At 35.6% G+C, this 26916-nt stretch overlaps 1 protein-coding gene across 3 annotated transcripts in view; it reads left to right on the top strand.

Annotated features, from left to right (window-relative positions):
* HMCN1 (hemicentin 1) overlaps positions 1-26916 on the top strand; it is a 455928-nt gene that overhangs the window by 135703 nt on the left and 293309 nt on the right. For all 3 annotated transcript variants that reach the window (XM_017524525.2, XM_017524527.2, XM_017524530.2), the window contains exons 3-4: positions 3000-3158; positions 4364-4486. In XM_017524525.2, the coding sequence (XP_017380014.1) occupies positions 3000-3158; positions 4364-4486 (282 nt within the window). The remainder of the gene's footprint in view (positions 1-2999; positions 3159-4363; positions 4487-26916) is intronic.

The following is a 26916-nucleotide window of genomic DNA, read 5'->3' on the forward strand; positions in this document are numbered from 1 at the left end:
TGATAATCCTCCCAATAACTGTTAGGCAAAGGACATATGTTAAGTACCACTAAAGTGTACAGCATAGTAGAATACATCTGAAGAGTAAGGAAGCACATCTGACTGGAATCAAAGCTTTAAAGAGGGGAAGGCATATTATCTCAACCTTCATGAGATAATAGTTTAATATGAAAAATATTTACTTAGTGATTAAGCCAGAAATGTGCTATGATCTGAGGATTCAAGGACTCAGCAGAGCACAGCTCCTTGCCATCAATGAGCTTATACAATAATGGAAGAATTTAGGTATGGATATTTTGTTGAGAAGTGTTTAATGATAGAGATAGAACAGTAGAAAGACTACTTGAATGCAAATACTTATGGCATTAAGGGGTGAAGCAAGGGGACTATTAAAAGAGCAGGAATTAGTCTCAGCTTAAAGGGAGCCATTTATGGAGAAGGAACAACAGGAGATAGAAAGCTAGAAAGATTATTTGATCCAACACAAGTAGTGAAACATTTTATGTAGCAATGTGATATAGCTCTTTACTACAGGCAAAATAAAGTTAAGTGGAAGGAAGAGCAGAAAATCAAATAGGAGTCTACACATGTAATAAAATTATTGATAAGAAAAGTGAACAGTAGGAAATGAAGAAAAAGGGAAGGGACAGATTTATGAAAGTGGAATGAGTATTTGACCACTGATTAGATGGAAGTAGAAGGAGGAGTCAAAAATGACTCAGGTTTTGAAACCAAATGTCTATGCAGATAGTACTGTTAACAAAAATAGAGATGACATAGCAGAAAGTATGAGTTCTGTTTTAGATGTACTAAATTGGAGAGACCTATGGAACACCCAGGAATAAAGATCTAACAAGAATTGAAAATGTAAAATTAGAACTTGAGAGATAAGTATGGTCAGAAGATACAAATATACAAGTTGTTGAGAGCGGTGTTATTTGTTAAACTAAATGCCTTGAAAATGCACATAAGTGATAGAAGGTAGGAGGTGAGTTCTGCAAAAAGGGAAAGGACTGCTTACTGGGTAAAATTTTGGGGAATCAATGGCTAATATATTTTCCAAAGTGAAGATCAGGTTACTACATCTTCTAGCCCCATACAATTAAGAAAGTGACCTAATATTTAACGGGTCTCAGTTTTAGAGTCAATTTTTAACAGCTGATGCTCTATTCCAACCTATTTAACAAATAATACTGAAAGGCTGATTGGAATCCAGTACAAGAAAAGAGACTCCACTTTATCCAGGCTAGCTACAGTGTAAACTTCTAATACTTGTTTGTTATGACCCTGATTAGATCTATTGTGCTCATGGTATCTGTATCAGAATCTGAGACTGTTGGAGTTTGCCAGAAGTCCCAACAGGAAAATCAAATAGGATTTCCAGTTTAATGATAAAGTCTTATTCCTTTCATGGAATAACTATTTTCTTTTTGAGAAAGAGCTTTTACTTGTTGGACTCTGCTGCCACAAAGCCCAGTGATCCCAAGCTGCTCTGCTTTTTATGCGATTGCTTATTCTAGGCCCTGAAGTCCTTCAGAACAAGATATTTTAGCTTATTTGTGTTGGATGCCCAAATTCCAGCAGGGTGTTCAGCAATTATTAATTGCTCAAATTATGTTGATTAAAAGTCCATTCCCTTGGCCCTATAGTTATTGCTGTCAGTCTGCCTGTCTGTCATTTATAATGAAGAAGTAAAATTTGAAAGAGCATGAATATTTCAACAACAGAAAAATGGTTGACTAAATTATGGAATATAGACATAATAGAATGTTATGCCATTATTCAATCCTGTGGTTTTGAATAATGCTGATGACATGGAAACAGATAGGGTGTAATTCTAAATCTAAAATATAATGTGTAAAACTATAAATGCAGCAAATTCACAATTTCATGTAGAAATCCACGTAATTATGAAGGAAATATATGTGGCAAAAATTCCCCTGAGGAACAGTTTTTGGGGCAATAGGCAAAACGTGTTGAGCCTATTCAAGTAGAAAATAAAACACCGAGATTATGGGTTAATAGGAAAAATGAAACAGAGTCAGAGTGAAAAGAATGACAAACAGGATGGATTTTATGTCATGTAGTCAGGGAAAGCTTCTCTGACAGGTACAAAGTGAGCAGAAGTTTGAGGGAGTGTGGAGGTATGCCAATATGTTTGTATGCTGAAATGATTTAGTAAAGCGTGCAATGGAATAGAGAGATCACCTTGATTAGTTCCCAGGTGAGTAATTAGCCTTATCCATGAGTGCATAGCCATGAGTACAAGCAAGTCCTTCACTGTTAAGGCAGGCATCTGGCTGCTTCTGCAGGTAGGTTTGTTAACAGGTATTGTGGTGGTGGGAGCTTATGAACATTCTCTACTGATTGCTTCTGTCTTCTCAGTACAATAAGCAATGTCATCAAGCCTGTAATCCCAGTACTTTGGGAGGCCGAGGCGGGTGGATCACAAGGTCAGGAGATCAAGACCATCCTGGCCAACATGGTGAAACCCCGTCTCTACTAAAAATACACACACACACACAAATTAGCTGGGCATGGTGGCGCGCGCCTGTAGTCCCAGCTACTCGGGAGGCTGAGGCAGGGGAATCGCATGAACCCAGGAGGTGGAAGTGGCAGTGAGCCAAGATCCCACCACTGCACTCCAGCCTGGCAACAGTTGTGCAAGTGGAGCAAGACTCCATCTCAAAAAAAAAGTTAGAAAAAGTAAGAGAAGGGGGTTACACGCGATAGTCACGTAAGAGAGGGGAGACTGAATAGACATTTAATTTTAAAAGTATATATCTATTATTTTGTGTGTTGTGGGTGAGTTTCTAACTTACCCAGAAGTTAGAAATTTTTCCGGTTCATATCACTTTACATCTCTTCCATCTCTTCTTGAACAAAGTGCCAAACTGACAGAAAATGAAAGGGAAACTTGCTCAAAGCACCTTGTTATAACCAAAATATTCATTTGTTTTTGCTGATGAGGTAATTGAATTTTTCTCTCCACTCAACAGGGTGGTGGTGATTGTCCAGAAATGAGTATTGGAGCTATAAAAATTGCCTTGGAAATTTCTCTTCCTGGTTCTTTCATCTATGTTTTCACTGATGCTCGGTCCAAAGATTACCGGCTCACCCATGAGGTACTGCAACTTATCCAACAGAAACAGTCACAAGTGAGTAAGAATCAACCTCAAATGTTTCTGTCTAGATTCCTGTTCTCTTTGACTATTCCATGTGTGGTGAATAACCATAATGATAACTATCTATCTGTCCACGTGTGTGTTCTCCAATAGGTATATGTCATCTAATTTCAACATTTAAACATGTACGTGATATTTATACATAGCATGTGAATGCCTTTTTTTTCAGTATGCAGAAGACTCGATTGGGGATTAATTAAGGTACTTGTTACCATCTTTTCCTTATAACTGGCAAAACATAGGCCTAACCAATAAAGGTTTATATTCCAGAGTCCACCTCTGATGTGGAATCATGCCTGAGTCAGAGTTAGTTTTTCATTGTATCAGCAATTGCTTCATGACAAACTTTTTAAACACTCAGTGGCCTAAAACTATAAGCATTTATTTCTCACATGTTCACAGAGCTCAGTTGATCTGGGCCAGGCTTGCTCTGTGTCTGGGGAATAGTGTGGGTTTGCCTTATCTAAGCTTGACTGTCAGAAGACCTGGCTTTGCCTCATAGTTGTCTTATCCTCTTTCTGAGACCAGTAAGTTAGTTTAGGCATGTTGTTATGGCCATGCCTAACAAATGGAAGACACCCAAGAACAAATGGAAATACACAACCCCTCTTGGGTCTCAGCTTAGAAGTTGTAGAATGTCATTTTTGCCTCGTGCTATTGGCCAAAGCAAGTCACATGGACAAGCTTAGATTTGAAGGTGACAAAATAAGCTCTACCTCTTTTATAAGAGGAAATTCACAATCTTTTGACTGAGTGTGTAGGTACAGGGGGGGTGAGGAATTGAGGCCATTCTGTGATATAGCATAGTCATGGTCTCACTTCCACCGTTTTTAGCCTACACTTCTAAAATTTAAATCATTATGTGTGTATCTGGGTTCACTATTAAACAGAGTACAAAGTCAAGAATTATACATATATATATGTATATATGTGTATATATATAACATGTTAACATATTACTGGGAAAGTAGAATATGTGTGTGTGTGTATATGTATATAAAATATATGCACACATATATTTAAAATATATGTGTATATGTTTATATTTTATATTGTGTATAATATATAAAATAACACAATGTATATAATATTTTATATTTTATGTAATATAAAATATATACACATATTTTTTTATTTCTGGAAACTCTTTACACTGTTGTGTTTTTTTTAAATCATAGGTGGTATTTGTGCTCACTGGCGATTGTGATGACAGGACCCATATTGGATATAAGGTCTATGAAGAAATTGCCTCTACAAGTTCTGGTCAAGTATTCCATCTGGACAAAAAACAAGTTAACGAGGTCAGTTTAATAAAGTGAGTCTACTTTATTACCAGCTGCCTTATCAAAATCAGTTAGGCCAGCCTAATTGTGACAGATTTTATTTCAAAAACAATTTTAACCAAAAGATATTACTCCTAGACCACAGTTCAATAAAAGTATTGAATAATGTGAGGTAATATAGATGTATTTAATGTTAATTTTTATATCATATTACAGCAACAAACTGTTTAATAAATGTATTTAAAATCATTTTATTGAAATAGAAAACTTTTGTAGTTGTTGTTCAGTAAGGTCAATTTGTGTTTTTGATGAATAACATTCCTGTAACTATTAAAATGAGGCTCAACTGGTTACTGAAACAGAATGTGACTTATGTGAGGAAGAGCATCATTCTCCCTTACATCAACTTGTATATCACCTGCTTAGAGTATTGTGAGGTGCCAGGTGGGAGGTGGTGGTGGTGTGCAGTGGGGGGAAATAGGGTGTTGAGCCAGTATGCTGAGTATGTTATACCTAGTGGACATGATCATTCCCAGCAGAAGTACTATAGAAGAGGCAGGAAGACACATGGCTGGCTAAGCTTTTGAAAGAATAGTTGCTCAATGGGACCTGTTTGTGAGCAGTCAGACACCACTTAGAGATTTCCAAAACAGACTGAGTGTGGTGGCTCATGCCTGTAATCCCAGCATACCTAAGGAAAATTGAGTTACATAAAATTGAAATAATATAGTGTCTTAAATGGAGAAGCAAAGCCCTGCAGAGAAACTATTAGCCCTAGAGCCTTTATTAAATGACATGTGATATAGTTTGGCTGTGTACCCCCTCCCCAATGTCTCATCTTGAATTGTGGTTCCCATAATCCCCACATGTTATGGGAAGACCTCATCAGAGGTGATTATTATCGGGCAGGTCCGTCGTGGTGTTCTCATGAGAGTGAATGAGTTCCCACAAGATCTGATGGTTTTATGAGGGGCTTTTCCCCACTTCACTGAGCACTTCTCTCTCCTGCCATTGTGTGAAGAAGGATGTGTCTACTTCCCCTTCTACCATGATTTTAAGTTTCCTGAGGCATCCCAAGCCGTGTGGAACTGTGAGTCAGTTAAACCTCTTTCCTTTATAAATTACGCAGTTTCAGGACTAACAGCATGATATTATACATAATTTTTATAGTTCGAATGATTTTTAATATATATGACAATTACCAAATAATTTGTAAGAATAATAATTTATAAAAATTTGATGTAAATTGCAGAAAATTTTATAAATATGGACATATTACAGAAACTTAACCCACTGGCTTGTTGATAGTGCTTCTCTCCTTGATCATCAACTGATATTCTAATCTTTAAATTTAGCTTTAGCAGAATAGTACTAGAGAGAAGTATTGTTAAAGTTGTCCATTTTTATAAACTAGAGTTTGATGCCATCAGGGCTGAGCCTTTATTTATCTGTCCATCATAGCAATTCTAACCCCCTTGCCAGTTGGCGCAAGAAAGGATATCTCATTTACTTTTGGCTAATGAGACCAAAGAAATTTTAGCTAGGAGTATCTTGGATTAAGTCAATAATCAAACACATCCTACTGCTAAACCTCCAGAGTTCAGGAAATTATCTTTTTGTTCAAGCCAATTTGAGTTGAGTATTCAGTTACCTTAAAGTAAATGCATCCTAAATGATAAAGCTTCTGTATTTCTTTGTAACATGGGCCCTGTGAGTCTCAGTTTACTTGTTTGTAAAATGGAGATAATAGAATTATCATTTTCAGAAATTTGCTCTTAGTTTAAGTGAGATAATTCACTTAAATGTTCCATACATGGTCTGATACAAAGTAGTGCCCAATAAATATTAACTAGTGTTATTATAACACTGGTAGGGTTGGTATTATGCTTTTAAAGTGGGGGAAATTGTGCCATCATGTTTGTTAGAAATTAGATGTCTGATTGTTACTGGGAAATAAATCTGAGTGGGAGAATCCAGTAAGAGGCTGGACAGTTTTCTTTTTCACTGTATGTGAGAAAAAATACTGTGAAGCACCTACTGGAACTGTGTAAGTCAACATGTTCCTTAAAGAAAGCCACCACCATGGAATATTTTGTCAATAGGAATCATTGTGACAGTGTTAAAATTGGATTTGCAAAATTTTGGGCATGTGATTTAGTCATTTTGTTTTTCTCACTGTTCCAAATTATTCTATTATGTAAACATTATGAACTCTAGGGAAAATAGATGCTATACTGGTATCTTCACATTTAATAGACACAAGAACTGCAGGCAAGTCATGCATACAGTGTCCTTTCATTTTACTCAAGAGTTTTCATCTACCATTTCTAAAGGAAACTGTAGTGTTGTATTTTACCCTCTCAACCTATTTAATCTATTTCTTTACCTGGGATATATTTTGTATTAACTCTCTCTTGAGCTAAAGTGAAGTTGTTGTTGTTGTTTAAAGAAAACAATGATTAAGTAGAAAATCTAGGTAGCTTTCATCTTCATTTAACGTAAAAGGGAAACCAAAGTGAAGAAATTATTTGGCCAACCATCAGTGGTCTGTAAATCACTGTATGGTATTATGTTTTGGAAATGCAATTTAAAATACATCTCAAGGATGTCCTTAATTCACCTTTGAAAACAGACAAGGAACTAGACTATTGCAGTGTTACTCCTTTATTTATTTATATACTGGGTGGGTTGTCAATTGATTTAATTAATGCTTCCTTTGGCTGTAAGAAAAAATCCAAATGGGAATTCTGAAAGTTTCTCACAGATGCTATATCCTTGTGTCAAAGAAGCGAACACAGAAAGATCCACTGTTAATTAGATAATTTACTTGTCCTGAGCTTCCCTATCCTTTTTCCCACCTCCCCCAACTCATGTCCTGTAACATTCCCTTCCCTTGAAAAAGAACTTACCAGCCTGGTGTATTGGTCTGATTCCAGTAGATATTAACATAACAATAAAAACATTTCTTTTTTTTAATTTTTAAATTTCTGTGGGTACATAGTAGGTGTGTATATTTGTGGGGCAAATGATATAGGCATGCAATGTGACATAAGCACATTTTGGAGAATGGGGTATCCATCCTCTCAAGCATGTATCTTTGAGTTATAAACAGCCCAATTACACTCTAAGTTATTTTGAAATGTACAATTAAGCAATAAATAGCATTTCAATAAATAATTACATCTGTAATTATTTATTACAGAGGCAGGGTTATCAGTAACTGAAGCTCTGTAACGATGGGACCAGGGGAATATGTACCCAACCCCTTCCTATTTCCTGGTGCCTTTCTTTTTTTTTGTTCATTGCATTATAGGTTTTGGGGTACATGTGAAGAACATGCAAGATTGTTGCATAGGTACACACATGGCAGTGTGATTTGCTGCCTTCCTCCCTATCACCTGTATCTGGCATTTCTCCCCATTTTCATTTCCCCAAATCCAGCTGGAAACTAGGGAACCAAGGAGCCCTGTTGAGGTATTCCGTAAAAGTCAGCATACCAGGGTGCAAAGCAGGATGGGAAAGATTGTTAGAGAATGGAGCTAGAGGGGCAAGAAGAAAACATTCAGCACAAACAGTGTTGTGTGGTAGTTAAGACTAACGCTCTGGGTCCATGGCTTGTATCCCAGCCACGTGACCTTAGATATTTTCGGTATGTCAGTTTCCTTATCTGTAAAATGGAGAGAATGATAGCACCTACCTCACAGGTTGTTGAGTTTAGAACACATCAATAAATATTTACTGCTATTATTTTTATTTAGTGATACATGCTAGTCAAAATATTCTAGCCACCTTTTTTAGTTTTCTAATAGAAAGAGGAGAGTTGAGCTTACTAGTATTTCAAAGGAAGTAACCTAAACCCAGGAAAATAAAGTGACAATTTTGCAACACATCCATGAAAAATTCAAATCCTGGTAATGAAAAGCCTCATAGATTAGAGATTACTGGATTTATTTCTCTTGCTAGTTTTTTCTCTGAGTTTAATACTTACATTAGAAGAAACTGTAAACTTTGCTGGAGTATGAATTTGGCAAACCCTCTTCCTGCTATTTTGGCTAATGGCCATTTAGGACTAGACTTTAGACCACGAGCTTTCTGCATATGGACTCAGTGGGGTTTTGGACAATCAGTGCTCTAAAGTGAGGTATCTGCCATTTTGTTTTTCCCCATTCCCAAGTTTCACTCCAGAAATTATTTCAAAAACCAGATCTGCTGACCTAGAAAATAGGTAGAAACGGGTGTTTCCTCTGAAATTTGAAAATGTACCAGGGACAACTATAATGTAATGTTCTAGAGAGCTACAGGAAATGTGTGAAAACAATGTGTAAATGTTTCCACTTATTTCTTCTTTGAATTCAGCTGTGGAAAGTGGAGTGGATATTCAGAGCCAATTCTTTAAAACAAATATATTTTATTTACAAAAAAGGAATGCATACCTGAACCTTAGTTTCAGTGGAATGCTTTCTTTCTCTTTTTTTGTGTTAAGATTGACATGGTATCCGTGTGAGTATGTGCTAGGAATGCGGACGTTCCAGTCACATAGTTACCTTTTCACTCCCAGGAAACTGGGAGTGCTTATAGGTCACGAATAAGCTTAAATGAAGCCATGTGTACTTTATGTTTCCATGTGTTTAGGTAAAATATGCCAGTCAAAAATGAAGTTCTTAATTTACTGCTTAAAAAATTGTCTATTGTCTGTAGGCTTCTGAGCATGTGAACAGTTTTCTGTAGTGACATTTAATGAGTACACAGTACATAGTACTTGGGGGAGAGGTTGGATGGAGATGACTGCTCTCAACAGAATGTCATGTAGAAAAAATATACCAAAAGTCAAGCAGAGCTCTCCTGCAGTCTGAAACAGCAGGGGATGGGACCAGATACGGGATGGGAAGTGGGGAATGCATGGTTTAAAAGGATAAGCCCTGCAAAATGGGAGTGCCTATCTTTCATTTCATGATTTTTTTATATGGGCTCTGGGAATTTTTGAAACACTAGTTATGAACTGCAGCAATACATTCTGTAATGTGCAGTGGGATCGCTGCACAACAGAACTCATTGCCTGTGAAATGTAAGTTTCAGTATGAAAGTGTTATCCCATAAGACAATCATGGCATCTGATCCCTAATGTAAAATTCAGAAAACAGAATGGCTATCACTCATTAAAGCTTCTTCCTAAAATACCAGAAAAAGTACAGAAGACCTATTTCAAAGGAAAAAGAAGCTTATATAAATACTTAAAGGAATATTTCTTAGAAAAGAAAATAAAAGAAATGTTACTTAAGGTTAAACACTAGCCAGTAAGTTGCATGATTTCAACAGGACCAAAACAAATAGAAAAAAGAAATAAACCTATTTTTTTAGCTGACTCTATCTTGATTAGAAGCTAAATAAAACATCAAGTTTGACTGTGAGATGTTAGAGCTAACTGAATCAGTTAATTATTTGCATAGCTAATTCTGGATTTGTAAAAATCTTGATTACCAACAAGTTACTGTGTCAACCTCAAAGTCTTTGAAAAACTCATTCAAAATCCATACTGTTTTGAAAGAGATTACCTTTTCTCCCCATTTGGTCTTTATTTTTACTGAAGTTGCTGTGGAAACTAAAGACTTGAATTGAGAAAAATTGTCCCAAATGCTTGATATTTAAAACTGAAACAACTAGTTAGCCATTGAAATTGCTGACCATCATATCTTGAAGAGTTTATTCATTGGGAATTGCAAAGGAACACAAGGGAACATGAAAAAAATCAGCAATGATGAGACAAATAAAATTCTTTTGAGCAGTTTTCACACAGCCTCAACAATTTGGATATTTCCTTTTATATTTCGTATATTTAAGATGTTCCTTTTTAAGCTTTTTTGTTAAATAGCACCTATGATTGAATAATAAGCAACTAACTCTCACGGAAAGTAGAAAAATGGAAAAGGTTTTTACTATATCTTTTCTGCAGAACAAGAATTGCCTCCTGCCCTTACGTAATTAAGGGGGAAACACACTAGTATTTTTTCTTTAATAATGATAATTGAATAATTTGGGTCAAGGTACTTGGCTGCTGTTAATCTCCAGACATAGAAGATCTTATATAATTGCCTAATTTGCTTTTCATAATTACCTACCCAGGAACTCCATTACATAATTACCATTCATCTGAAAGAAAAAGTTGTAAGTTTTGTGCTGAACACAGCAGGTACATATTATTTTAAATTAGAAAAGCCTTGGCTAGTATCTCTAGCAGAGATAATTGTATCAATTAAATATAGTTTAAACTTTTGGAAGAAAACATATGAATATTGTTTTTTTAAAAAGCAATTTAAACCATTTAGTATACAGAGTATGAAGAAAACTGAAGGTCTTATTTTAAATATTTCTGTATATTATGAACCAATACTCGAGTTTGAAAAGAGTGAGCTTATCTAATGAAGCAGTAAGCAGTTCCATGAAAATATTAAGTTGCTAATGCCATTTAAATGCCAAACATTCATCATGATTTATCATTGCTTGCATTTGGTTCGACCTAAAAATATTCATCAGGGACCATCTAGTTTTGGCTTCTTATTCTGCAATAGCAAAGAAGAGATGAAAGAGTTAAGAGTCAAAGTAAGGGAAGTTTTATTTGAGAAATTTCCTTATGACCCAGGATAAATAAATGGAAACAGAGTCCATGCTTCATATATTTTCCAGGTTTCCTTATGCATTCTAAGAGTGAATTGACTGTAATAGGGTTATAAAAGCAAAATCTTTTGAGAGATGGTATGAGCTACTTTTGAGAGCTCCCTTGTAAGATTTTGGTCATGATTTGGCTTTGTGACAAAAATTACAAATGGCTTTTTCTTTGTTGCTACAGGCCCCAGAAGAAAAATGTACTTTAAAGTCATATACCACATAATTTAAACAGCTTTGGTATAAGTGATTGAATGAAAAGAAAGGAAAAAAAAAACTTTCAAAATTTTAGTTATAATTTTAAATAGAAACATAATTTATTTAATACTTCTTTTTATTATGAACTTAGGAAAAAGACACATGATATAGTTAAACCATTTAAAATTTGAATATGAATATCTGTGAAAAGGAAGAAAGTTTTCAGGAACTAGTGAATGCATTTGTAAAAATTTGGCCATTATGTATTCAAATAATATTTATTAAATTAACAAATTAACTCAATAATGTTGTAATGAATACAATAAATTTAAATAATAAATTAATAAAAACAAGTAAAATTAAATTGAACAATGTTTCTTAAAAGTCTATGTCTAGTAAGATTGCAGTTTTTAAAAATATATTCATTTACATTTATGTATGAATATTTATAGAAAAATGAAAGAGTCATACCTAAAAATGTCGATAATGGCAAGCACTGGATAGTAAGATTATAGATAATTTTAATATTTTTTCTTTTATGACTTTTCTTATTGTTTAATGAGTAGGTATGTTTTTAAAATAAAGAAAAATAGTGAAGCCATTGCCACTAGCAAAAATATTTCAAACACACCTCATAGACTCATGTAACAGGTTTATAAGTAAGACTCTATGCTATGAACTATGAGGATTTAAGAACAAATCAGACATAGATATGGCGTCTCAAGATGCCAGATTTTGGAATCTCTGAGGCGAGAGATCAAGTCTTCCCTGTCTAGAAGCAAAATTATGAACCAAACTCTACCTTCTGTTTTGCTTCTCCCTTAAGTACAGGCCTTCTCTTCTTCACTCAGTTGGAACTAACTGTTCACTTCATATATTACAATGGCTGTTGGCCCAGTCCTCATTTCCTTGTGTAAAATTTGATACTATTGGTCATTTTGCTTTTTTGAAACCCTTTGGCCCTGAGCATCTGTGATATGGTGTTCTACCCTGAGAGATCTCTATTCCTTCTCTGTGTCCTTTACTGACACTTCTTACTCCTCTTATCCCAAATGTGTTTCCCAACTTTGGCTAGCCTCAATACTTATTCTGTCTCTTAATATTATTATTCAATTATTTCTTTTTTTCTGGTCATAACTCCTTTCCTCAAGTCATTTAGTTATCTACTTACCTTCTCTTTCTCCTGATAGCTTAAAATATAGTAAAAAATACATCCCCAATTTTCTGTTCTGTTCCCATTACCCTACTTTATTTCTAAATTATTTTTTATAGATTAAGGGAGCACATATACAGGTTTATTACCTGGATATATTGCGTAATAGTGAGGTTTGGGTTTCTAGTGTACTCAACACCCAAATAGGGAACATATACTCAGTAGGTAATTTTTCAACCCTTGCCATCGCCCTCCCTATGTTTGTAGTCCTCAGTGTGGTAGTCCCCTCAGTATGTTCATGTACACCTATTGTTTAGGTCCCACTTACAAGTGGGAACATGCAGTATTTAATTTTCTGTTTTGGAGTTATTTAACTTAAAATAATGGCCTCCAGCTCTCTCCACGTTGCTGTGGATGACATGAGTTCACTCTTTTTTGTGGCTAAATAGTATTCTATATGTATATATGTGTGTGTGTGTGTATTATATAAACACACACCACATTTTCTTTATTCAGTATCCAATGATGAACACTTCAGTTTATTTCATGACTTTGCTATTTTTGATAGTGCTATGATAAACACAGGAGTGCAGGTGTCTTTTTGAAATAACAATCTTTTTTCCTTTAGATAGATAGATATCCAGTAGTGGGTTTGCTGCATCAAATGGTAGTACTATTTTTAGTTCTTTGCAGTATTTCCATATTGTTTTTTTGTAGAGGTTGCACTAATTTACATTCCCACCAACAGTGTATAAGCATTCTCTTTTCTCTGCATCTTTGCCAACATCTGCTGTTTTTTGACTTTTTAATAATAGCCATTCTGACTGGTGAGAAATGGTATCTCATTTTGGTGTTAGTTCATGCTTCTCTGATGATCAGTGATGATGAACGTTTTTTCATGTTTGTTGGTCACTTGTATATCTTTGGAGAAATATCTGTTCATATCCTTTGTCCATATTATAATGTGCCCCCTTTTTGGTTTTTTTTTCTTGTTATTTCTAGATTCTAGATGTTAGTCCTTTGTCAGAGGTATAATTTGCAAATATTTTTACGCTTTCTATTGGTTTTTTGTTTACTCCACTGAATATTTCTTTTGCTCTGCAGACGGTATTTTGTTTAATTAAGTCCTATTTATCTGTTTTGGGGTTTTTATATTTGCTTTTGAGGTCTTAGTCATAAATTGTTTGCCTAGATCAAGGTCTAGGTTTTCTAAGTTTTCTTCTAAAATTTTTATAGTTTCAGGTCTTACATTTAAATATTTAACCCATCATGTGTTGATTTTTGTATATTGTAAGAGATACAAAGGATCTAATTTCATTCTTCTGCGTAGGGCTATCCAATTTTCCTAGGACTATTTATTAAATAGAGTGTCCTCTCTCCATTGTATATTTTTGTTGACTTTGTTGACTTTGTTGAAGTTGGTTGTGGGTATGTGGCTTAATTTCTGGGTTCTCTATTCTGTTTCATTGATCTGTGTTTCTGGTTTTTTTTGTTTGGGTGGTTGGTTGGTTTTTTACCAGTGCTTTGCTGTTTTGGTTGCTATAGCCTTGTATAATTTGAAGTCAGGTAACATGATGCCTCTAGTTTTGTTATTTTTGCTTAGGATTACTTTGGATATAGGGATCTTTTTTAGTTCAATATGAATTTCAGAATTTTTTTTCTAATTCTGTGAAAAATAACATTGGTACCTGGATAGAAATTACATTGAATCTGCATATTGCTTTGAGCATTATGGGCATTTTAATAATATTGATTCTTCTAATTTATGAGCACAGGATGATTTTTTATTTGTTCATGTCATCTATAATTTCTTTCATCAGTGTTTTGTAATTCATCTTATAGAAATCTTTCACATCCTTGGTTAAATATATTCTTAGATATTTTACTTTTTTAAAACTTTTTTTTCCTTTTTTTGACTTTTAGGTTCAGAGGTACATGTGAAGGTTTGTATAAGCAAATTGGTGTCACAAGGGTTTGGTATACAGATGATTTTGACACCTACATACTAAGCATAGTATTTGATAGTTGTTTTTCCTAATCCTCTCTCTGCTCACTCCCTCCTCCCTCAAGTAGGCCCCAGTGTTTGTTGTTCCCCTCTTTGTCCCCACTGGTTCTCATTATTTAGCTCCCACTTATAAGTCAGAACATGCATTATTTGGTTTTCTGTTGAATGGCTGTTGTAAATGAGGTTGAATCTTCATTTTGTTCTCAGCGTGAATGTTATTGCTGAATAGAAATGCTACTGATTTTTGTATGTAGATTTCATATTCTGAAATCTTGATACTTCACTGAAGTTGCTTATCAAGTCTAGGAGTCTTTAGAGTTATCTAGGTATAAGATTATGTGATCAGCAAACAGAGGTAATTTAACTTCTTTTCTAATTTGGATGCTTTTCATTTTTAAATCTTTTTTAAAATATTTATTTTGTTGTACTTTAGGTTCTGGGGTACATGTGCAGATCATGCAGGATTGTTGCATAGGTACATACATGGCAATGTGGTTTGCTGCCTCCATCCCCCCCATCACCTATATCTGGCATTTCTCCCCATGTTATCCCTCCCCAACCTCCCTACCCCCTGCTGTCCCTCCCCTAGATCCCCCAAAACAGACCCCAGTGTGTGATGCTCCCCTCCCTGTGTCCATGTGTTCTCATTGTTCAACACCCAAAGGACACGAACTCATCATTTTTTATGGCTGCATAGTATTCCATGGTGTATATGTACCACATTTTCCTTGTCCAGTCTATAATCAACAGGCATTTGGGTTGGTTCCAGGTCTTTGCTATTGTAAACAGTGCTGCAGTGAACATACATGTGCATGTGACTTTATAATAGAACAATTTATAATCCTTTGGATATATATCTAGTAATGGGATTGCTGGGTCAAATGGGATTTCTATTTCTAGGTCCTTGAGGAATCACTGCACTGTCTTTCACAATGGTTGAACTAATTTACACTCCCACCAACAGTGTAAAAGTGTTCCTATTTCTCCACATTCTCTCCAGCATCTGTTGTCTCCAGATTTTTTAATGATTGCCATTCTAACTGGCATGAGATGGTATCTCAATGTAGTTTTGATTTGCATTTCTTTAATGACCAGTGATGATGAGCATTTTTTCATATGTTTCTTGGCCTCATATATGTCTTCTTTTGAAAAGTGTCTGTTCATGTCCTTTGCTCACTTTTGAATGGGTTTGTTTGTTTTGTTTTCTTGTAAATCTGTGTTAGTTCTTTGTAGATTCTGCATATTAGCCCTTTGTCAGGTCGGTAGATTGCAAAAGTTTTTTCCCATTCTGTTGGTTGCTGGTTTGCTATAATTATTGTTTCTTTTACTGTACAGAAGCTCTGGGGTTTAATTAGATCCCATTTGTCTATTTTGGCTTTTGTTGCCAAGGCTTTTGGTGTCTTAGTCATGAAGTCCTTGCCTATGCCTATGTCCTGAATGGTTTTGCCTAGGTTTTCTTCTTGGGTTATTATCGTATTAGGTCTTACGTCTTTAATCCATCTGGAGTTAGTTTTAGTGTAAGGTGTCAGGAAGGGGTCCAGTTTCTGCTTTCTGCACATGGCTAGCCAGTTTCTGGCTAGGACTTTCAGCACTATGTTGAATAGGAATGTGAGTGGGCATCCTTGTCTTGTTCCAGTTCTTGGTGGGAACACTTTCAACTTTCCCCCATTCAGTATGATTTTAGCTGTGGGTTTGTTGCATATGGCTTGTATTATTCTGAGGTATATTCCTTCGATGCCTAGTTTGTTGAGGATTTTTATCATGAAGAGATTTTGGATTTTGTCAAATGCTTTGTCTGCATCTATGAGATGACCATATGGTTTTTGTTTATAATTCTGTTTGTTTATGTATTTAGTGATTTGTGGATGTTGAAATATCCTTGCATCCCTGGAATAAGACCCACCTTATCGTGATGTATTATCTTTTTGGTATGCTGTTAGACTTGATTTGCTGGTATTTTGTTGAGGATTTTTGGGTCTATATTCATCACCATTATCTACTTCACTTTTATAGTATTTCTCTCTATCTAATATTATATTGTGTATCCTTTGTCTATGCCTAAAACAGCGTTTGATATTTGGCTTGTACTCAATTAATAGTTATCAACTTTATGTTTTCAATGAGTGGATCTTACTGCTTTCCTTTTTACTCTGTGCAGATGATGTCCAAGTCTTCAGCCCTGACTGCTTCTTCAGCTACCATCCTGTATTTAGACTGCCCTTTGGTCATCTTAGTCTGATGTCCAAAAGTTCCTCATTGGACATGTTCTTCTTTAGTGCTTCTCTTTGCTCTTGCTATTACAGCACTTCTTGCAGTTATCCAGGCTCAAGTGGCCTGAGTCATCCTTTCTTGTTTTGCTGTGCACATTTAGTTAGTTGCTAAAATGCTTTCCATTCTATTTTCATAATTGCCTTCCCAGTCAACTCATCCTTTCCTTGTCTAGTAACTTGCTTAGTCTCTGACGATATGGCCTTTTGTTTTGTTTAAGACAAGTTCTTACTCTGTTGCCCAGACTAGAGTACAGTGATGTGATCACTGCTCACTGCAGCCTCAACCTCCCAGGCTTAAGCAATTCTCCTACCTCAGCCTCCTGAGTAGTTAGGATTACAGGTGTGCACCACCATGCCCAGCTAATTTTTAAATTTATTTTGTAGAGATTGGGGTCTTCCTATGTTCCCCAGGCTGGTTTCAAACTCCTGGGTTCACATACTCTTTTCACCTTGGCCTCCCAAAGTGCTGGGATTGTAGATGTGAATCACCTCGCCTGACCCATGTGATCTTTTGACTTCTCTCTTTAACATTATCTTATTTATTTATAATTTTACTATTCAGTCACCCATTCATTTTTTTATTCATTCCATAAATTTTTTGAGGCCTAGTTACTGTGTGTTAGACTTGAAGGATTCAATGTTGAGCAAAAGTAGATGTAGTGCAGGTTCTTATGGAGGAAAAGTGTTGTAGAGGGAGCATCTGAGTAAAGAGGCTGGAGGATTTGCAGATTGTTGTGAGAAAGTAAGATGTCTGGAGCAGCTCTAGTTGATGGCAAGTTCATTGGTTGGCCTTGGGAATGTGTGTGTGAAATGGAGCAGTGAGGAGGGTTACAAGAGTTGAGAGGTCATTGAGAGGTCAGCAAGTTGGATAGGCCATTTTTGTGAATATGACAATCACTGTAGTGACAATAAGACTTGCTATGGAGAGAAAGTCAGTGAGCCAGATAACAAAGTATTCAGTAAATGAGGAAAGAGTGGTAAGGCAGCAATGAAGAGGGATGGTGCAAGTCTCAAAGGAGCAGAACTGTATCATTGTGGAGCAGGTGGGAGTGAGGAATGAAAAGGCTGCCTTGGATTCAATCTCTAAGATATACAGGGTGCAGGATAGCAAATAACCTCCCTCAAATAGAGTTGTTGGAGATGAGCTAGCCTAGCTGAGGGATATATTTTCCTTGGGGTTAGGAAGTATCTTGAGTTTTCAGGAAAGATTTGGTATAAGGAGTCCAACAATGGAATGGACATTTTGGAAGTCACAATGAAGAACTTTGGTCTAGAAGAATCCATAAAAACTTAGGTTGATGAAACAAAAGCATAGAACATATCAACAAAAAGAAGGTTGATAATTGCAGGCATTTCGATACTAGAGGATGGCCAAATTTAATATAGATGTGAATCATGGTAGGTCTGGTTATAATTTTTTTTTTTTGACTTTCACTGATATATCACGCTATTTCCTCTGAGACTGGATGGGCTCTTCCTTACTCCTGGAAAACTTTCCAGCCCCTGTTGCAATAGCTAACCACCAACTAAATTTGAGCAAGTTGCCTGACCTTTGTCCTTCTCTCTTCATGTCATCATGTTGTATAATAATAACAATGCATTTGCCATTCTAGGCTATAAACATCACAAGATAAAGACCTGCTTCTGTCTTTAATTTTTAATATTTCTGCTGCCTACTAGAGTTCCAGGCATATAGTAGATTTCTAGATACATAATATTTGTTGAATGAATGTTTGAAGGAATGAAATAGGGGAATGAAGTTGGGAATTGGACCAGAAGAATCTGAAATAAAATCTCAACTCTACTACTATGTGCTAGTTATAATAACCTTCATGTAAATTGAAGAAGAAAGGAGTTGTCTTTCTGATAACTTTATCATGTGCAGGGTGGCCTTGTATCCAAATGTAATGACATCCATCTCTCGAGGGAGAGAGTGTGCAGGTGAGCGGGTGCCGGAGCCAGAGCAAGCACTTTTGGGCACCAACAGGAGCAAAATCTTTGCAGCAGCATCCAGCCAGGGATGTCTGCGATGCCTGAAGTCCCAGAAGGTGTGTTACACTGCTCTTTTTTTTTTAAATTTATTTATTATACTTTAAGTTCTGGCGTACATATGCAGATCATGCAGGTTTGTTAGATAGATATACATGTGCCATGGTAGTGGTTTGCTTCATCCATCGCCCCGTCATCTACATTTGGTATTTCTCCTAATGTTATCCCTGCCCAATCCCCCCACACCCTGCTGTTCCTCCCCTAGCCCTCCACCCCCCCAGGCCCCGCTGTGTGATGTTCCCCTCCCTGTGCCCATGTGTTCCCATGGTTTAACACCCACTTATGAGTGAGAACATGCGGTGTTTGGTTTTCTGTTCTTGTGTCAGTTTGCTGAGAATGATGGTTTCCAGTTTCATCCATGTCCCTGCAAAGGATATGAACTCATCCTTTTGGCTGCATAGTATTCCATGGTGTATATGTGCCACATTTACTTTATCCAGTCTATCATTGATGAGCATTTGGGTTGGTTTCAAGCCTCTGCTGCTCTTTTAGCTCTGCCATTGGTGGACGGCTTAAATGTTAACAACTCAGTGAGCCATTTGCCATTTTGTATGAGGTGGCTGCCCTCCACCAGTGAGGGCAAGGACCAGTGTGACAGCCTTTTGTATCCATACTTGTGACTCCAGAGCTCTTGTTTGGCATCCAGGAAAAAATGAAGTTGTGTGAGTGAATTGAAGGATAGTAAATGTGGGGGATTTTATTGCCCATGAAAATGGCCCTCAGTGGGAAGGGGAGCTGAAAAGGGAATGGAGTGGGAAGGTGATCTTCCCCTGAAGTCTGGCCGTCTCTCGTCAAATTATTGTTTGATGTTACACTGCTGTCAAGCTGTCCCTCTGAGGTCAAGCTGCTATTCTCTGACATCCAGGCATAATCCCCAGTGTCCAGCTTCTTCTCTCTGCCAGCCGATTCTGGGGTCTTTATAGACACAGGATGGGGTGGGGAAGAGCCATGGGTGGTTTAGGAAAAGAAAACATTCCAATGGGAAAACAGGGATGTAAGTTCTCACTTTGGGCTGTGGTTTCAGGCTTTTGGCTTGAGGGTGGAATTTTTGCTGGGGACCTGCCCTTTTCTGCCTAGAATTTCTCTGCCTCCTGCCCCTATCACAGTGTCCATCATTTTTATTAGAAATGTAGAATAAGACATAATGCTGAGCATATGAATTTAGATGAAGTTATTTATGAATTCAGCCTGCAATATTACACAGAATAAAGTTCATTTTCAGGTGAAGTTTCAAAAGTAAGCTCAGTAGAAATAGCCAGTTTTTATAAAATATCCCATATGTACCCACATCCAAACTTGCTCTGAATATTTTTGCAGCTTCAGAAATATTTTGAGAAGCCTCAGTGTTTTCTCATTTCAAATTCTCCCTATACTTCCTCTTTTAGATGGATTCTGAAAGTCAAAATTCTGAATTTAATAATTTTTTCTTTTAGAAATGCCTAGCCTAAACATATATAGAAATGGAAAACTATTCATTTCATATTTGAAGATCTATCAGAGTCAATAACTTTTTTGAGAAAATTAAATTTATTTTTGTTTTAGAAGATTAGTATATCAGTTATTTTAAAGGGCACATAAACTTACAGGGCTAGCCGCATTGACTATAGTAGACTTTACAGATACTCATTGATTTATGTGCAATTATGGAATGAAGCAATGCTAATGAAACTCTCATGGAGCATTCACAGCTTATTTTTGCCTACCTGATAGAATATTAAGAAAATTAATGTGTTGTCATTTTGCCAATATCAAAAAAATGAATGATTTTTCCCCCAGTTTTGATGTTATTCTTTGATTATGCAACTAAGTGGTTTTAAAGACAGCTCTGAAGAGTTTGTTTGGGGTAAGTCTTGGAACAATTTCGCTTTGATCTGTTTTTTATATTTGATTCTGCTTATTATTTGATTTGATAAAAGTATCTTATTTTTTTTAAAAGGCTTGAAACGCCTTGATATGGGTTAATTGCCACAGAAAAATAAAATCGTTTGAAATTCATTTACATAAAGCCTTAAGTATGGAAGTCATTATTTTCCCACTTCAGAAATTAGAATATAAAGAATGATAAAAATAATATTTAGCTTTTAGGATGGAAATAGCAAGTGAAGTACGTTTTATGAATTTTTTTCATCTGATGCCAACGCTTGGGCTTTCAACTGTGAGAAATAATTACTTATAATGTATTCAACTCTTCAGAGATTATAAGAAGACAATTTTTGCTCATATTTGACAAAAATCAAGGCCTAAAAATGTATATTTTATTTATAGCTGGTGAGGGAGAGCACTTACAAAGATGGCAAAATGTAAAGTCCTCCATCGTAGCTGCCTCCTGAATTCTTGTGCCCATTTGAATAAATCTTTTTTTTTCAACATACTCTCTTATTTCTCTGATTTCAATTGTAGTGCCAGATTGTGAGCTCCTGAGGGCAGGGAGGGCAAGGGTTTTGCTTTAAATGCTTGTAGTAATTAACCATAAAGTAATGTTCAATTACTATGCTTTTGAACAGTGAAAGAATGAGTGAGTGAATACTATATGTATAAATAAATAAATAAATATATATATATATATATATATATATATATATATGGGTTTGTGTGTCTTTCACTTCATTATGAAGACAAAGAAGGCATGCTTATGACATTTATCTTTGTATTCTTGTTCATGTAAATCAGAGTTCAATGCATGAATATATTCACAAAATACTTTTTACCAACATTTGGCTGCATGAACTAAAATGCATTCATATGAAGTGTGCATTTTGACAAATTTATATGCTTATGTATTCCACTACAATTATGATACAGAATATTTCCACCACCCTTGAAAACTCCCTTATCCCTTTTTCACTCAGTTCGTGTCCCTATCATTCAGCCTGTTGACCACCAATTTGCTTTCCCTCCGTTGAATGGTTTAGTCTTTTTAAAAAATGTCATATAAATGGAAACTTTTGGTCTAGATTTTTAAATTGAATGTGATGTTTCAAAAATTCACCCAATTTATTGTGTGTTTTATTAATTCATCCCATTTTACTTAGCGCATTTGATTTTATAGATATACCACAATTTGTTTATCCATTTCCCTGTTGTTGGATATTGGAATTGTTTCTAGTGCTTATTTACTTTGGGTAAAGCTCCTATGAACATTGCTGTATAGTTCCTTGTGCATTTCCAATTTCTAAAATTTTAGCCATTCTAATAGATGCATTTTAATTTGATTGTGGTTTTAATTTGGATTTCCCTCATAACTAATATTGTTAGTTGGTAGTTTTATCATTTCTGTCATTTCAGGGTTTGTTTCAGCTGACTACTTACAGGTCTTTTTTTTTTTTTTTTTTTTTTTTTTTTTTTTTTTTTTTTTTTTTTTTTTTTTTTTTTTTTGTATGTCTAATGATTTTGGATTGTAGGCTAGATATTATTTATTGCTGACTATTGGATTTTTGTTGTATTCATTTAAAAATCATTGGACTTTATATGACATGGAATGGGTTACTTGTGGATTTGGTTGATCCTTTAAGGCTTTTAAAAAAGTTCTTATAGCATGAGTTTTAAAAAATGCCTTTATTCCAGGGATAATTTAGTTCTACTTATAAGATGTGGCCCTTTTGTGGCCTCTTCTAATTTCACTATGTATTCAATGAGGTCTCATTATTTCAATGAGGCTGAAAAGAACTCATGTAATTACTGAACCTGTGTGAACTCTAGGAATTTTTATCTTATTTATCTCAAGTAATTTTTTCTGTGTGGAAAGTACTTCTCTCTAACCTCACAGGGCTTACCTTTTGGATGCACAGATTGTTATTTAGACAAAGAATCAAAAGGCACCCTATGAGTATATCTGGATGCTCTTGTCTTCATAGCTTCCTTCTCTGTAATATTGCACTCTTAAACATCTAACTGCTTCAGCTTCCCCCAACTCAGATCTCTGTCTTTTTAACTCAATTTTATTTCCAGGCTGGAAATTGCCTCTAACTAGAAATCCTGAGCTCATCTCACTTTTTTGTCATCTCTTAAGGGTAACAATCCTATTCTATCTGTTAAATCTAAAAAAAGTTATTTTCTATATTTTTCCTGATAGCTTTAGTTGTTTGTAGGAGGGCAGTTTCTAACTTGGCAGTCTCTCATTAAACAAAATTGTTTTGAAAGTGTATGAAACAGGTTACTAAGTCAATCAATCAAACACTGTTACCTGTTTTTGAAAGCTGATCATGCTTTGCAGGGAATATTTTATAGAGGACCCATGAGGGACTAAAGGAGATATGCAAAGGTCCTATCAAAGGATTGAACATTATTGATTTTGGAGATAAAAACATGATTGTTTCATATAAACTGGTAAAATAGTGTAGTTACAAATAACAGAAGACCTATACTCTTAAAACGTTATCAAGTTGAGCATTAATAATTAGAAAGAAAAATCTCACTGATATATCTTCAGGAATGGTTTATAATGTCATACTTAGACATGCCATCATTTTATTTTTTCTTGTGTAGTGGTCCTTGTTCTTCAAGAGAACTGTGAAAAGTTAGAGAGTTCCAGAGGAGCAAAAGTTATTAAAGGAATTAAGAATTCAGTATATTAGAAACACATTACTCATTATTCTTAAGAATTAAGATACATTACTAAGTTACTTCATAAAGAAACTATAAATACAGAAAAGGATAGATAATATTTAAACAAACTCATACAAAGAAGTGTAAGAATAGCTAGTTTACTCATATAAAGGCATACAGACATAAAGACCATGATTATATGGTTTTTGAAAATCATAAAGCAACATTTATATCCATTGAGAGTCACAGCAGAGAACTGAATAATCCCATTATTTTCATTTCCTGAAGTTTTTTTTTTTTTCCTTTTCTGAAAACCACTAGTATGGTTGCACTACATGTCACTATACTAAAGGACTATGTTTCTATATTCAGTCCTCTAAATTAGGTTTCTTAAGGCATAGGCTTACTGCCTATTGTTCTGTTACTAAGATTTATAAACATCACTGTATATCTATAACTAGGTGGATCAGAAGATTTTGGAGAAGTAGATAATTTGATTTTCCAGTGCCAGACACATTATCTCATGTAATTATCTACCCTGAGTAAAGGAGGGATAGCGGCCAGTCATCTACCCTGCAATCCATTCAACTTCCAAGGAAAAATTGATTCCAGTTGTCTTTTTTGCTATGCCAATAATACTGTGCTTTTCATAGTATTATGGCTCAAAGGAATGATTCCATGGCATGCATGTGATACCAAATTTAATTTAAAAGTAGTCTCTTTACAGTTTTGTAGTCATTCTATAAGGATTCACCAATTGGAAATCTACCTTTTTAAATTAAAAAAAAAAAAATAGTGTCTAAGTGCTTATTGTGTCCCTGAGAGTCCGTCTAAAGACAGATAAGCATAATTTGCCTAACTCAGTTACGCAAACTACAGATTTTGCCCCATCTCCCTCTTTTTTCTGCCCTGGTTAGTTTTCTTCCAATAAAGCATGCAGGGCTCAGAGCCTCAAACACTTACAGTCTTTATACTGCATGCTCTAGTGGAAGAAAAAAAAGAGATGGGGGGAGTGGGTGGAAAAGGAGAAACAGACAGCAGAAAATAAAAGCCCAGTTGTGTATATGCTGAATGATTAATAGTCATGTATAATTTAAATTAAGAAAACATCCAGCATACATAGTTAAGTAGATAAATACTTAAGAGATTCCTTGGTTAGGTGTTTTAGAACCTTTAGGTCTTAAGAAACTTGAAGATAAAACTAGAATGCATCTCCTTTGGAAAGGTTGGGGATACTTGTTTCTTATCATAAGTCTTTTTAAATTCATCTCTTACTTGCACAAAGTATATTTATAGATAAAAATACATATTCAGATTTTCTCATCTTAAATGTTTAATAAAAAAGAAAAAGCATATAGGTTTTTTTTGTTTGTTTGTTTGTTTGTTTTAGAAAAGTTGTTTACCACATCAAATTTAGTTTTGCATAATGGAATGTATCATAAAGATATATTAGGGAATATTTTATTTAATGCACTGTAACGTCAGCTGTCTTGCCCAAGTCTTCATCACTTCACACCTGGATTACTGCAATAATTTATTCTTTCTTCTACTTTCCCCTATCCAGTCCACTAAGAGAAGCTTCCTCAGGTATCACTTTCATCACGCCCTGCCCCTGTTCTAAAAACTGATTCTACTGCCAGTTGAATGGTGTCCAAATAGTTTTTGTTGGAATTCCAGCCCTTCTATAATCTGGCCTCACCTTGCTATCCAAATGTATCTCCGGTATTTCCTAACACTCCGTTCCCCACTCTAATTAGGCTGTCTCTTGTCTGCCCCCACACAGTGTTGGGTACTTTGCTGCCTCAGCGCTTATGTTTCTAAAGCTTCCTTAACCTGAAATAACCTCACTTTCTAGCTTTTAACTTCTTTCCTTTCCAACTTTCAAGGGCTGTCTTTTGTCCATCTTTTCTTTTTGTTTGTTTGTTTTTAGATGGAATCTCGCTCTGTGGCTAGGCTGGCGCGCAGTGGCGCAATCTTGGCTTACTGCAACCTCCGACTCCCTGGTTTAAGGGATTCTCCTGCCTCAGCCTCCCGAGTAGCTGGGCTTACAGGCATGAAACCACTACGCCCAGCTGATTTTTGTATTTTTAGTAGAGACAGGTTTCACCATGTTGGGCAGAATGGTCTCAATCTCCTGACCTCATGATCCGCCCGCCTCAGCCTCCCAAAGTGCCGAGATTACAGGCGTGAGACACCGCACCTGGCTTGTCCCTCTTAGCATGTGAGTCCTACTAGCGTCCACCTGCCGATTGTACACTTTCCTAGTCTGATTTCCTAATAAGTCTGCATTACTTACTATGTGATATGACACATTTTCTCATCCATACTAAGTAGCACTTTTTAAACAATAAAACAATTCAATAGCTCTTAAATGGAATTCATTTTACAATCAGTGGCATGTTATAAAGGTTGGATTGGAAGTGCTTTCCTTTCTAACTGGCACAGAAAATAATGGTGCATTTTACAATTTATGGTATTTTTAAGCATTGGAAGATCAGTGTGTACTGTATTAACATTTATATTAATGATTATTTATTATTTTCTAATGGTTTCCTGAGTGTCTGGTATATTGCCCAGCATTATTGTAAATTTGCTACCATGAAAATGTTTTTTTTTATTTCCCATCTGACTCCCTTAGAATACCCTGCAGCATCAGATATGTACTTGAGCTTCTTTGATTCAATTATTTTAATTAAATTAAACTTGACAAATATAAGAAATATGCTTGGTTAGAAAAGTGCTTTTATGTATTATTGTTATTTTTCTTTTATTTCAAACTTTTCATTGAAGTGTTTTATACATATAGAAAAATGCACATAAGCACACAGCTTAATGCATTTTCACAAACTCAACATATCCTGGGTAGCCAGCACTCAGACTGAGAAACAGTACATTACCAGGACTCCACAAAACCATCCTTCATACCATCTTCTGGTCACATGGTTTATCATTATACTGACTTCAAGAAATATAGATTAGTTTGGCAAGTTGTGTCCTTTGTAGAAATGAAGTCATACAGCACGTACACTTTGGTGGCTGGCTTCTTTTTTTCAACATTCTGTTTGTGAGATTCAGCCACATCATTGCATGTAGCTGTAGATGGTTCATTCTCGTTGATGTATAGTACTCTATTTTATGAATGTGCCACAGTCTGTTTCTCCATTCCGCTGTTAATGTATACATGAGTAATTTCCAGTTTTGATCTAATGCAAATAGCATTGTTCTGAACATTCTAGGACGTGTCATTTGTTATACAAATATACTAATTTTTCTTGGATATGTATCTAGGAGTAGGAAAGATGGATCATTAGGCATGGATTTGTTTGTCTTTAGCAGATGCCAGGTAACCTGTTTCCAAAGTTGTTTCCATTTTTTTTTTCCCCATTTATTTATTTTATTGCATTTTAGGTTTTGGGGTACATGTGAAGAAAATGCAAAATTGTTGCATAGGAACACACATGGCAGTGTGATTTGCTGCCTTCCTCCCCATCACCTACATCTGGCATTTCTCCCCTTGCTATCTCTCCCCAGCTTCCCACCCCCCACCCTCCCTCCCCTATTTCCCCCC

This window comes from Cebus imitator, unplaced genomic scaffold, assembly GCF_001604975.1.
Source record: "Cebus imitator isolate Cc_AM_T3 unplaced genomic scaffold, Cebus_imitator-1.0 Scaffold33, whole genome shotgun sequence".
Taxonomy (NCBI): Eukaryota; Metazoa; Chordata; class Mammalia; order Primates; family Cebidae; genus Cebus; species Cebus imitator.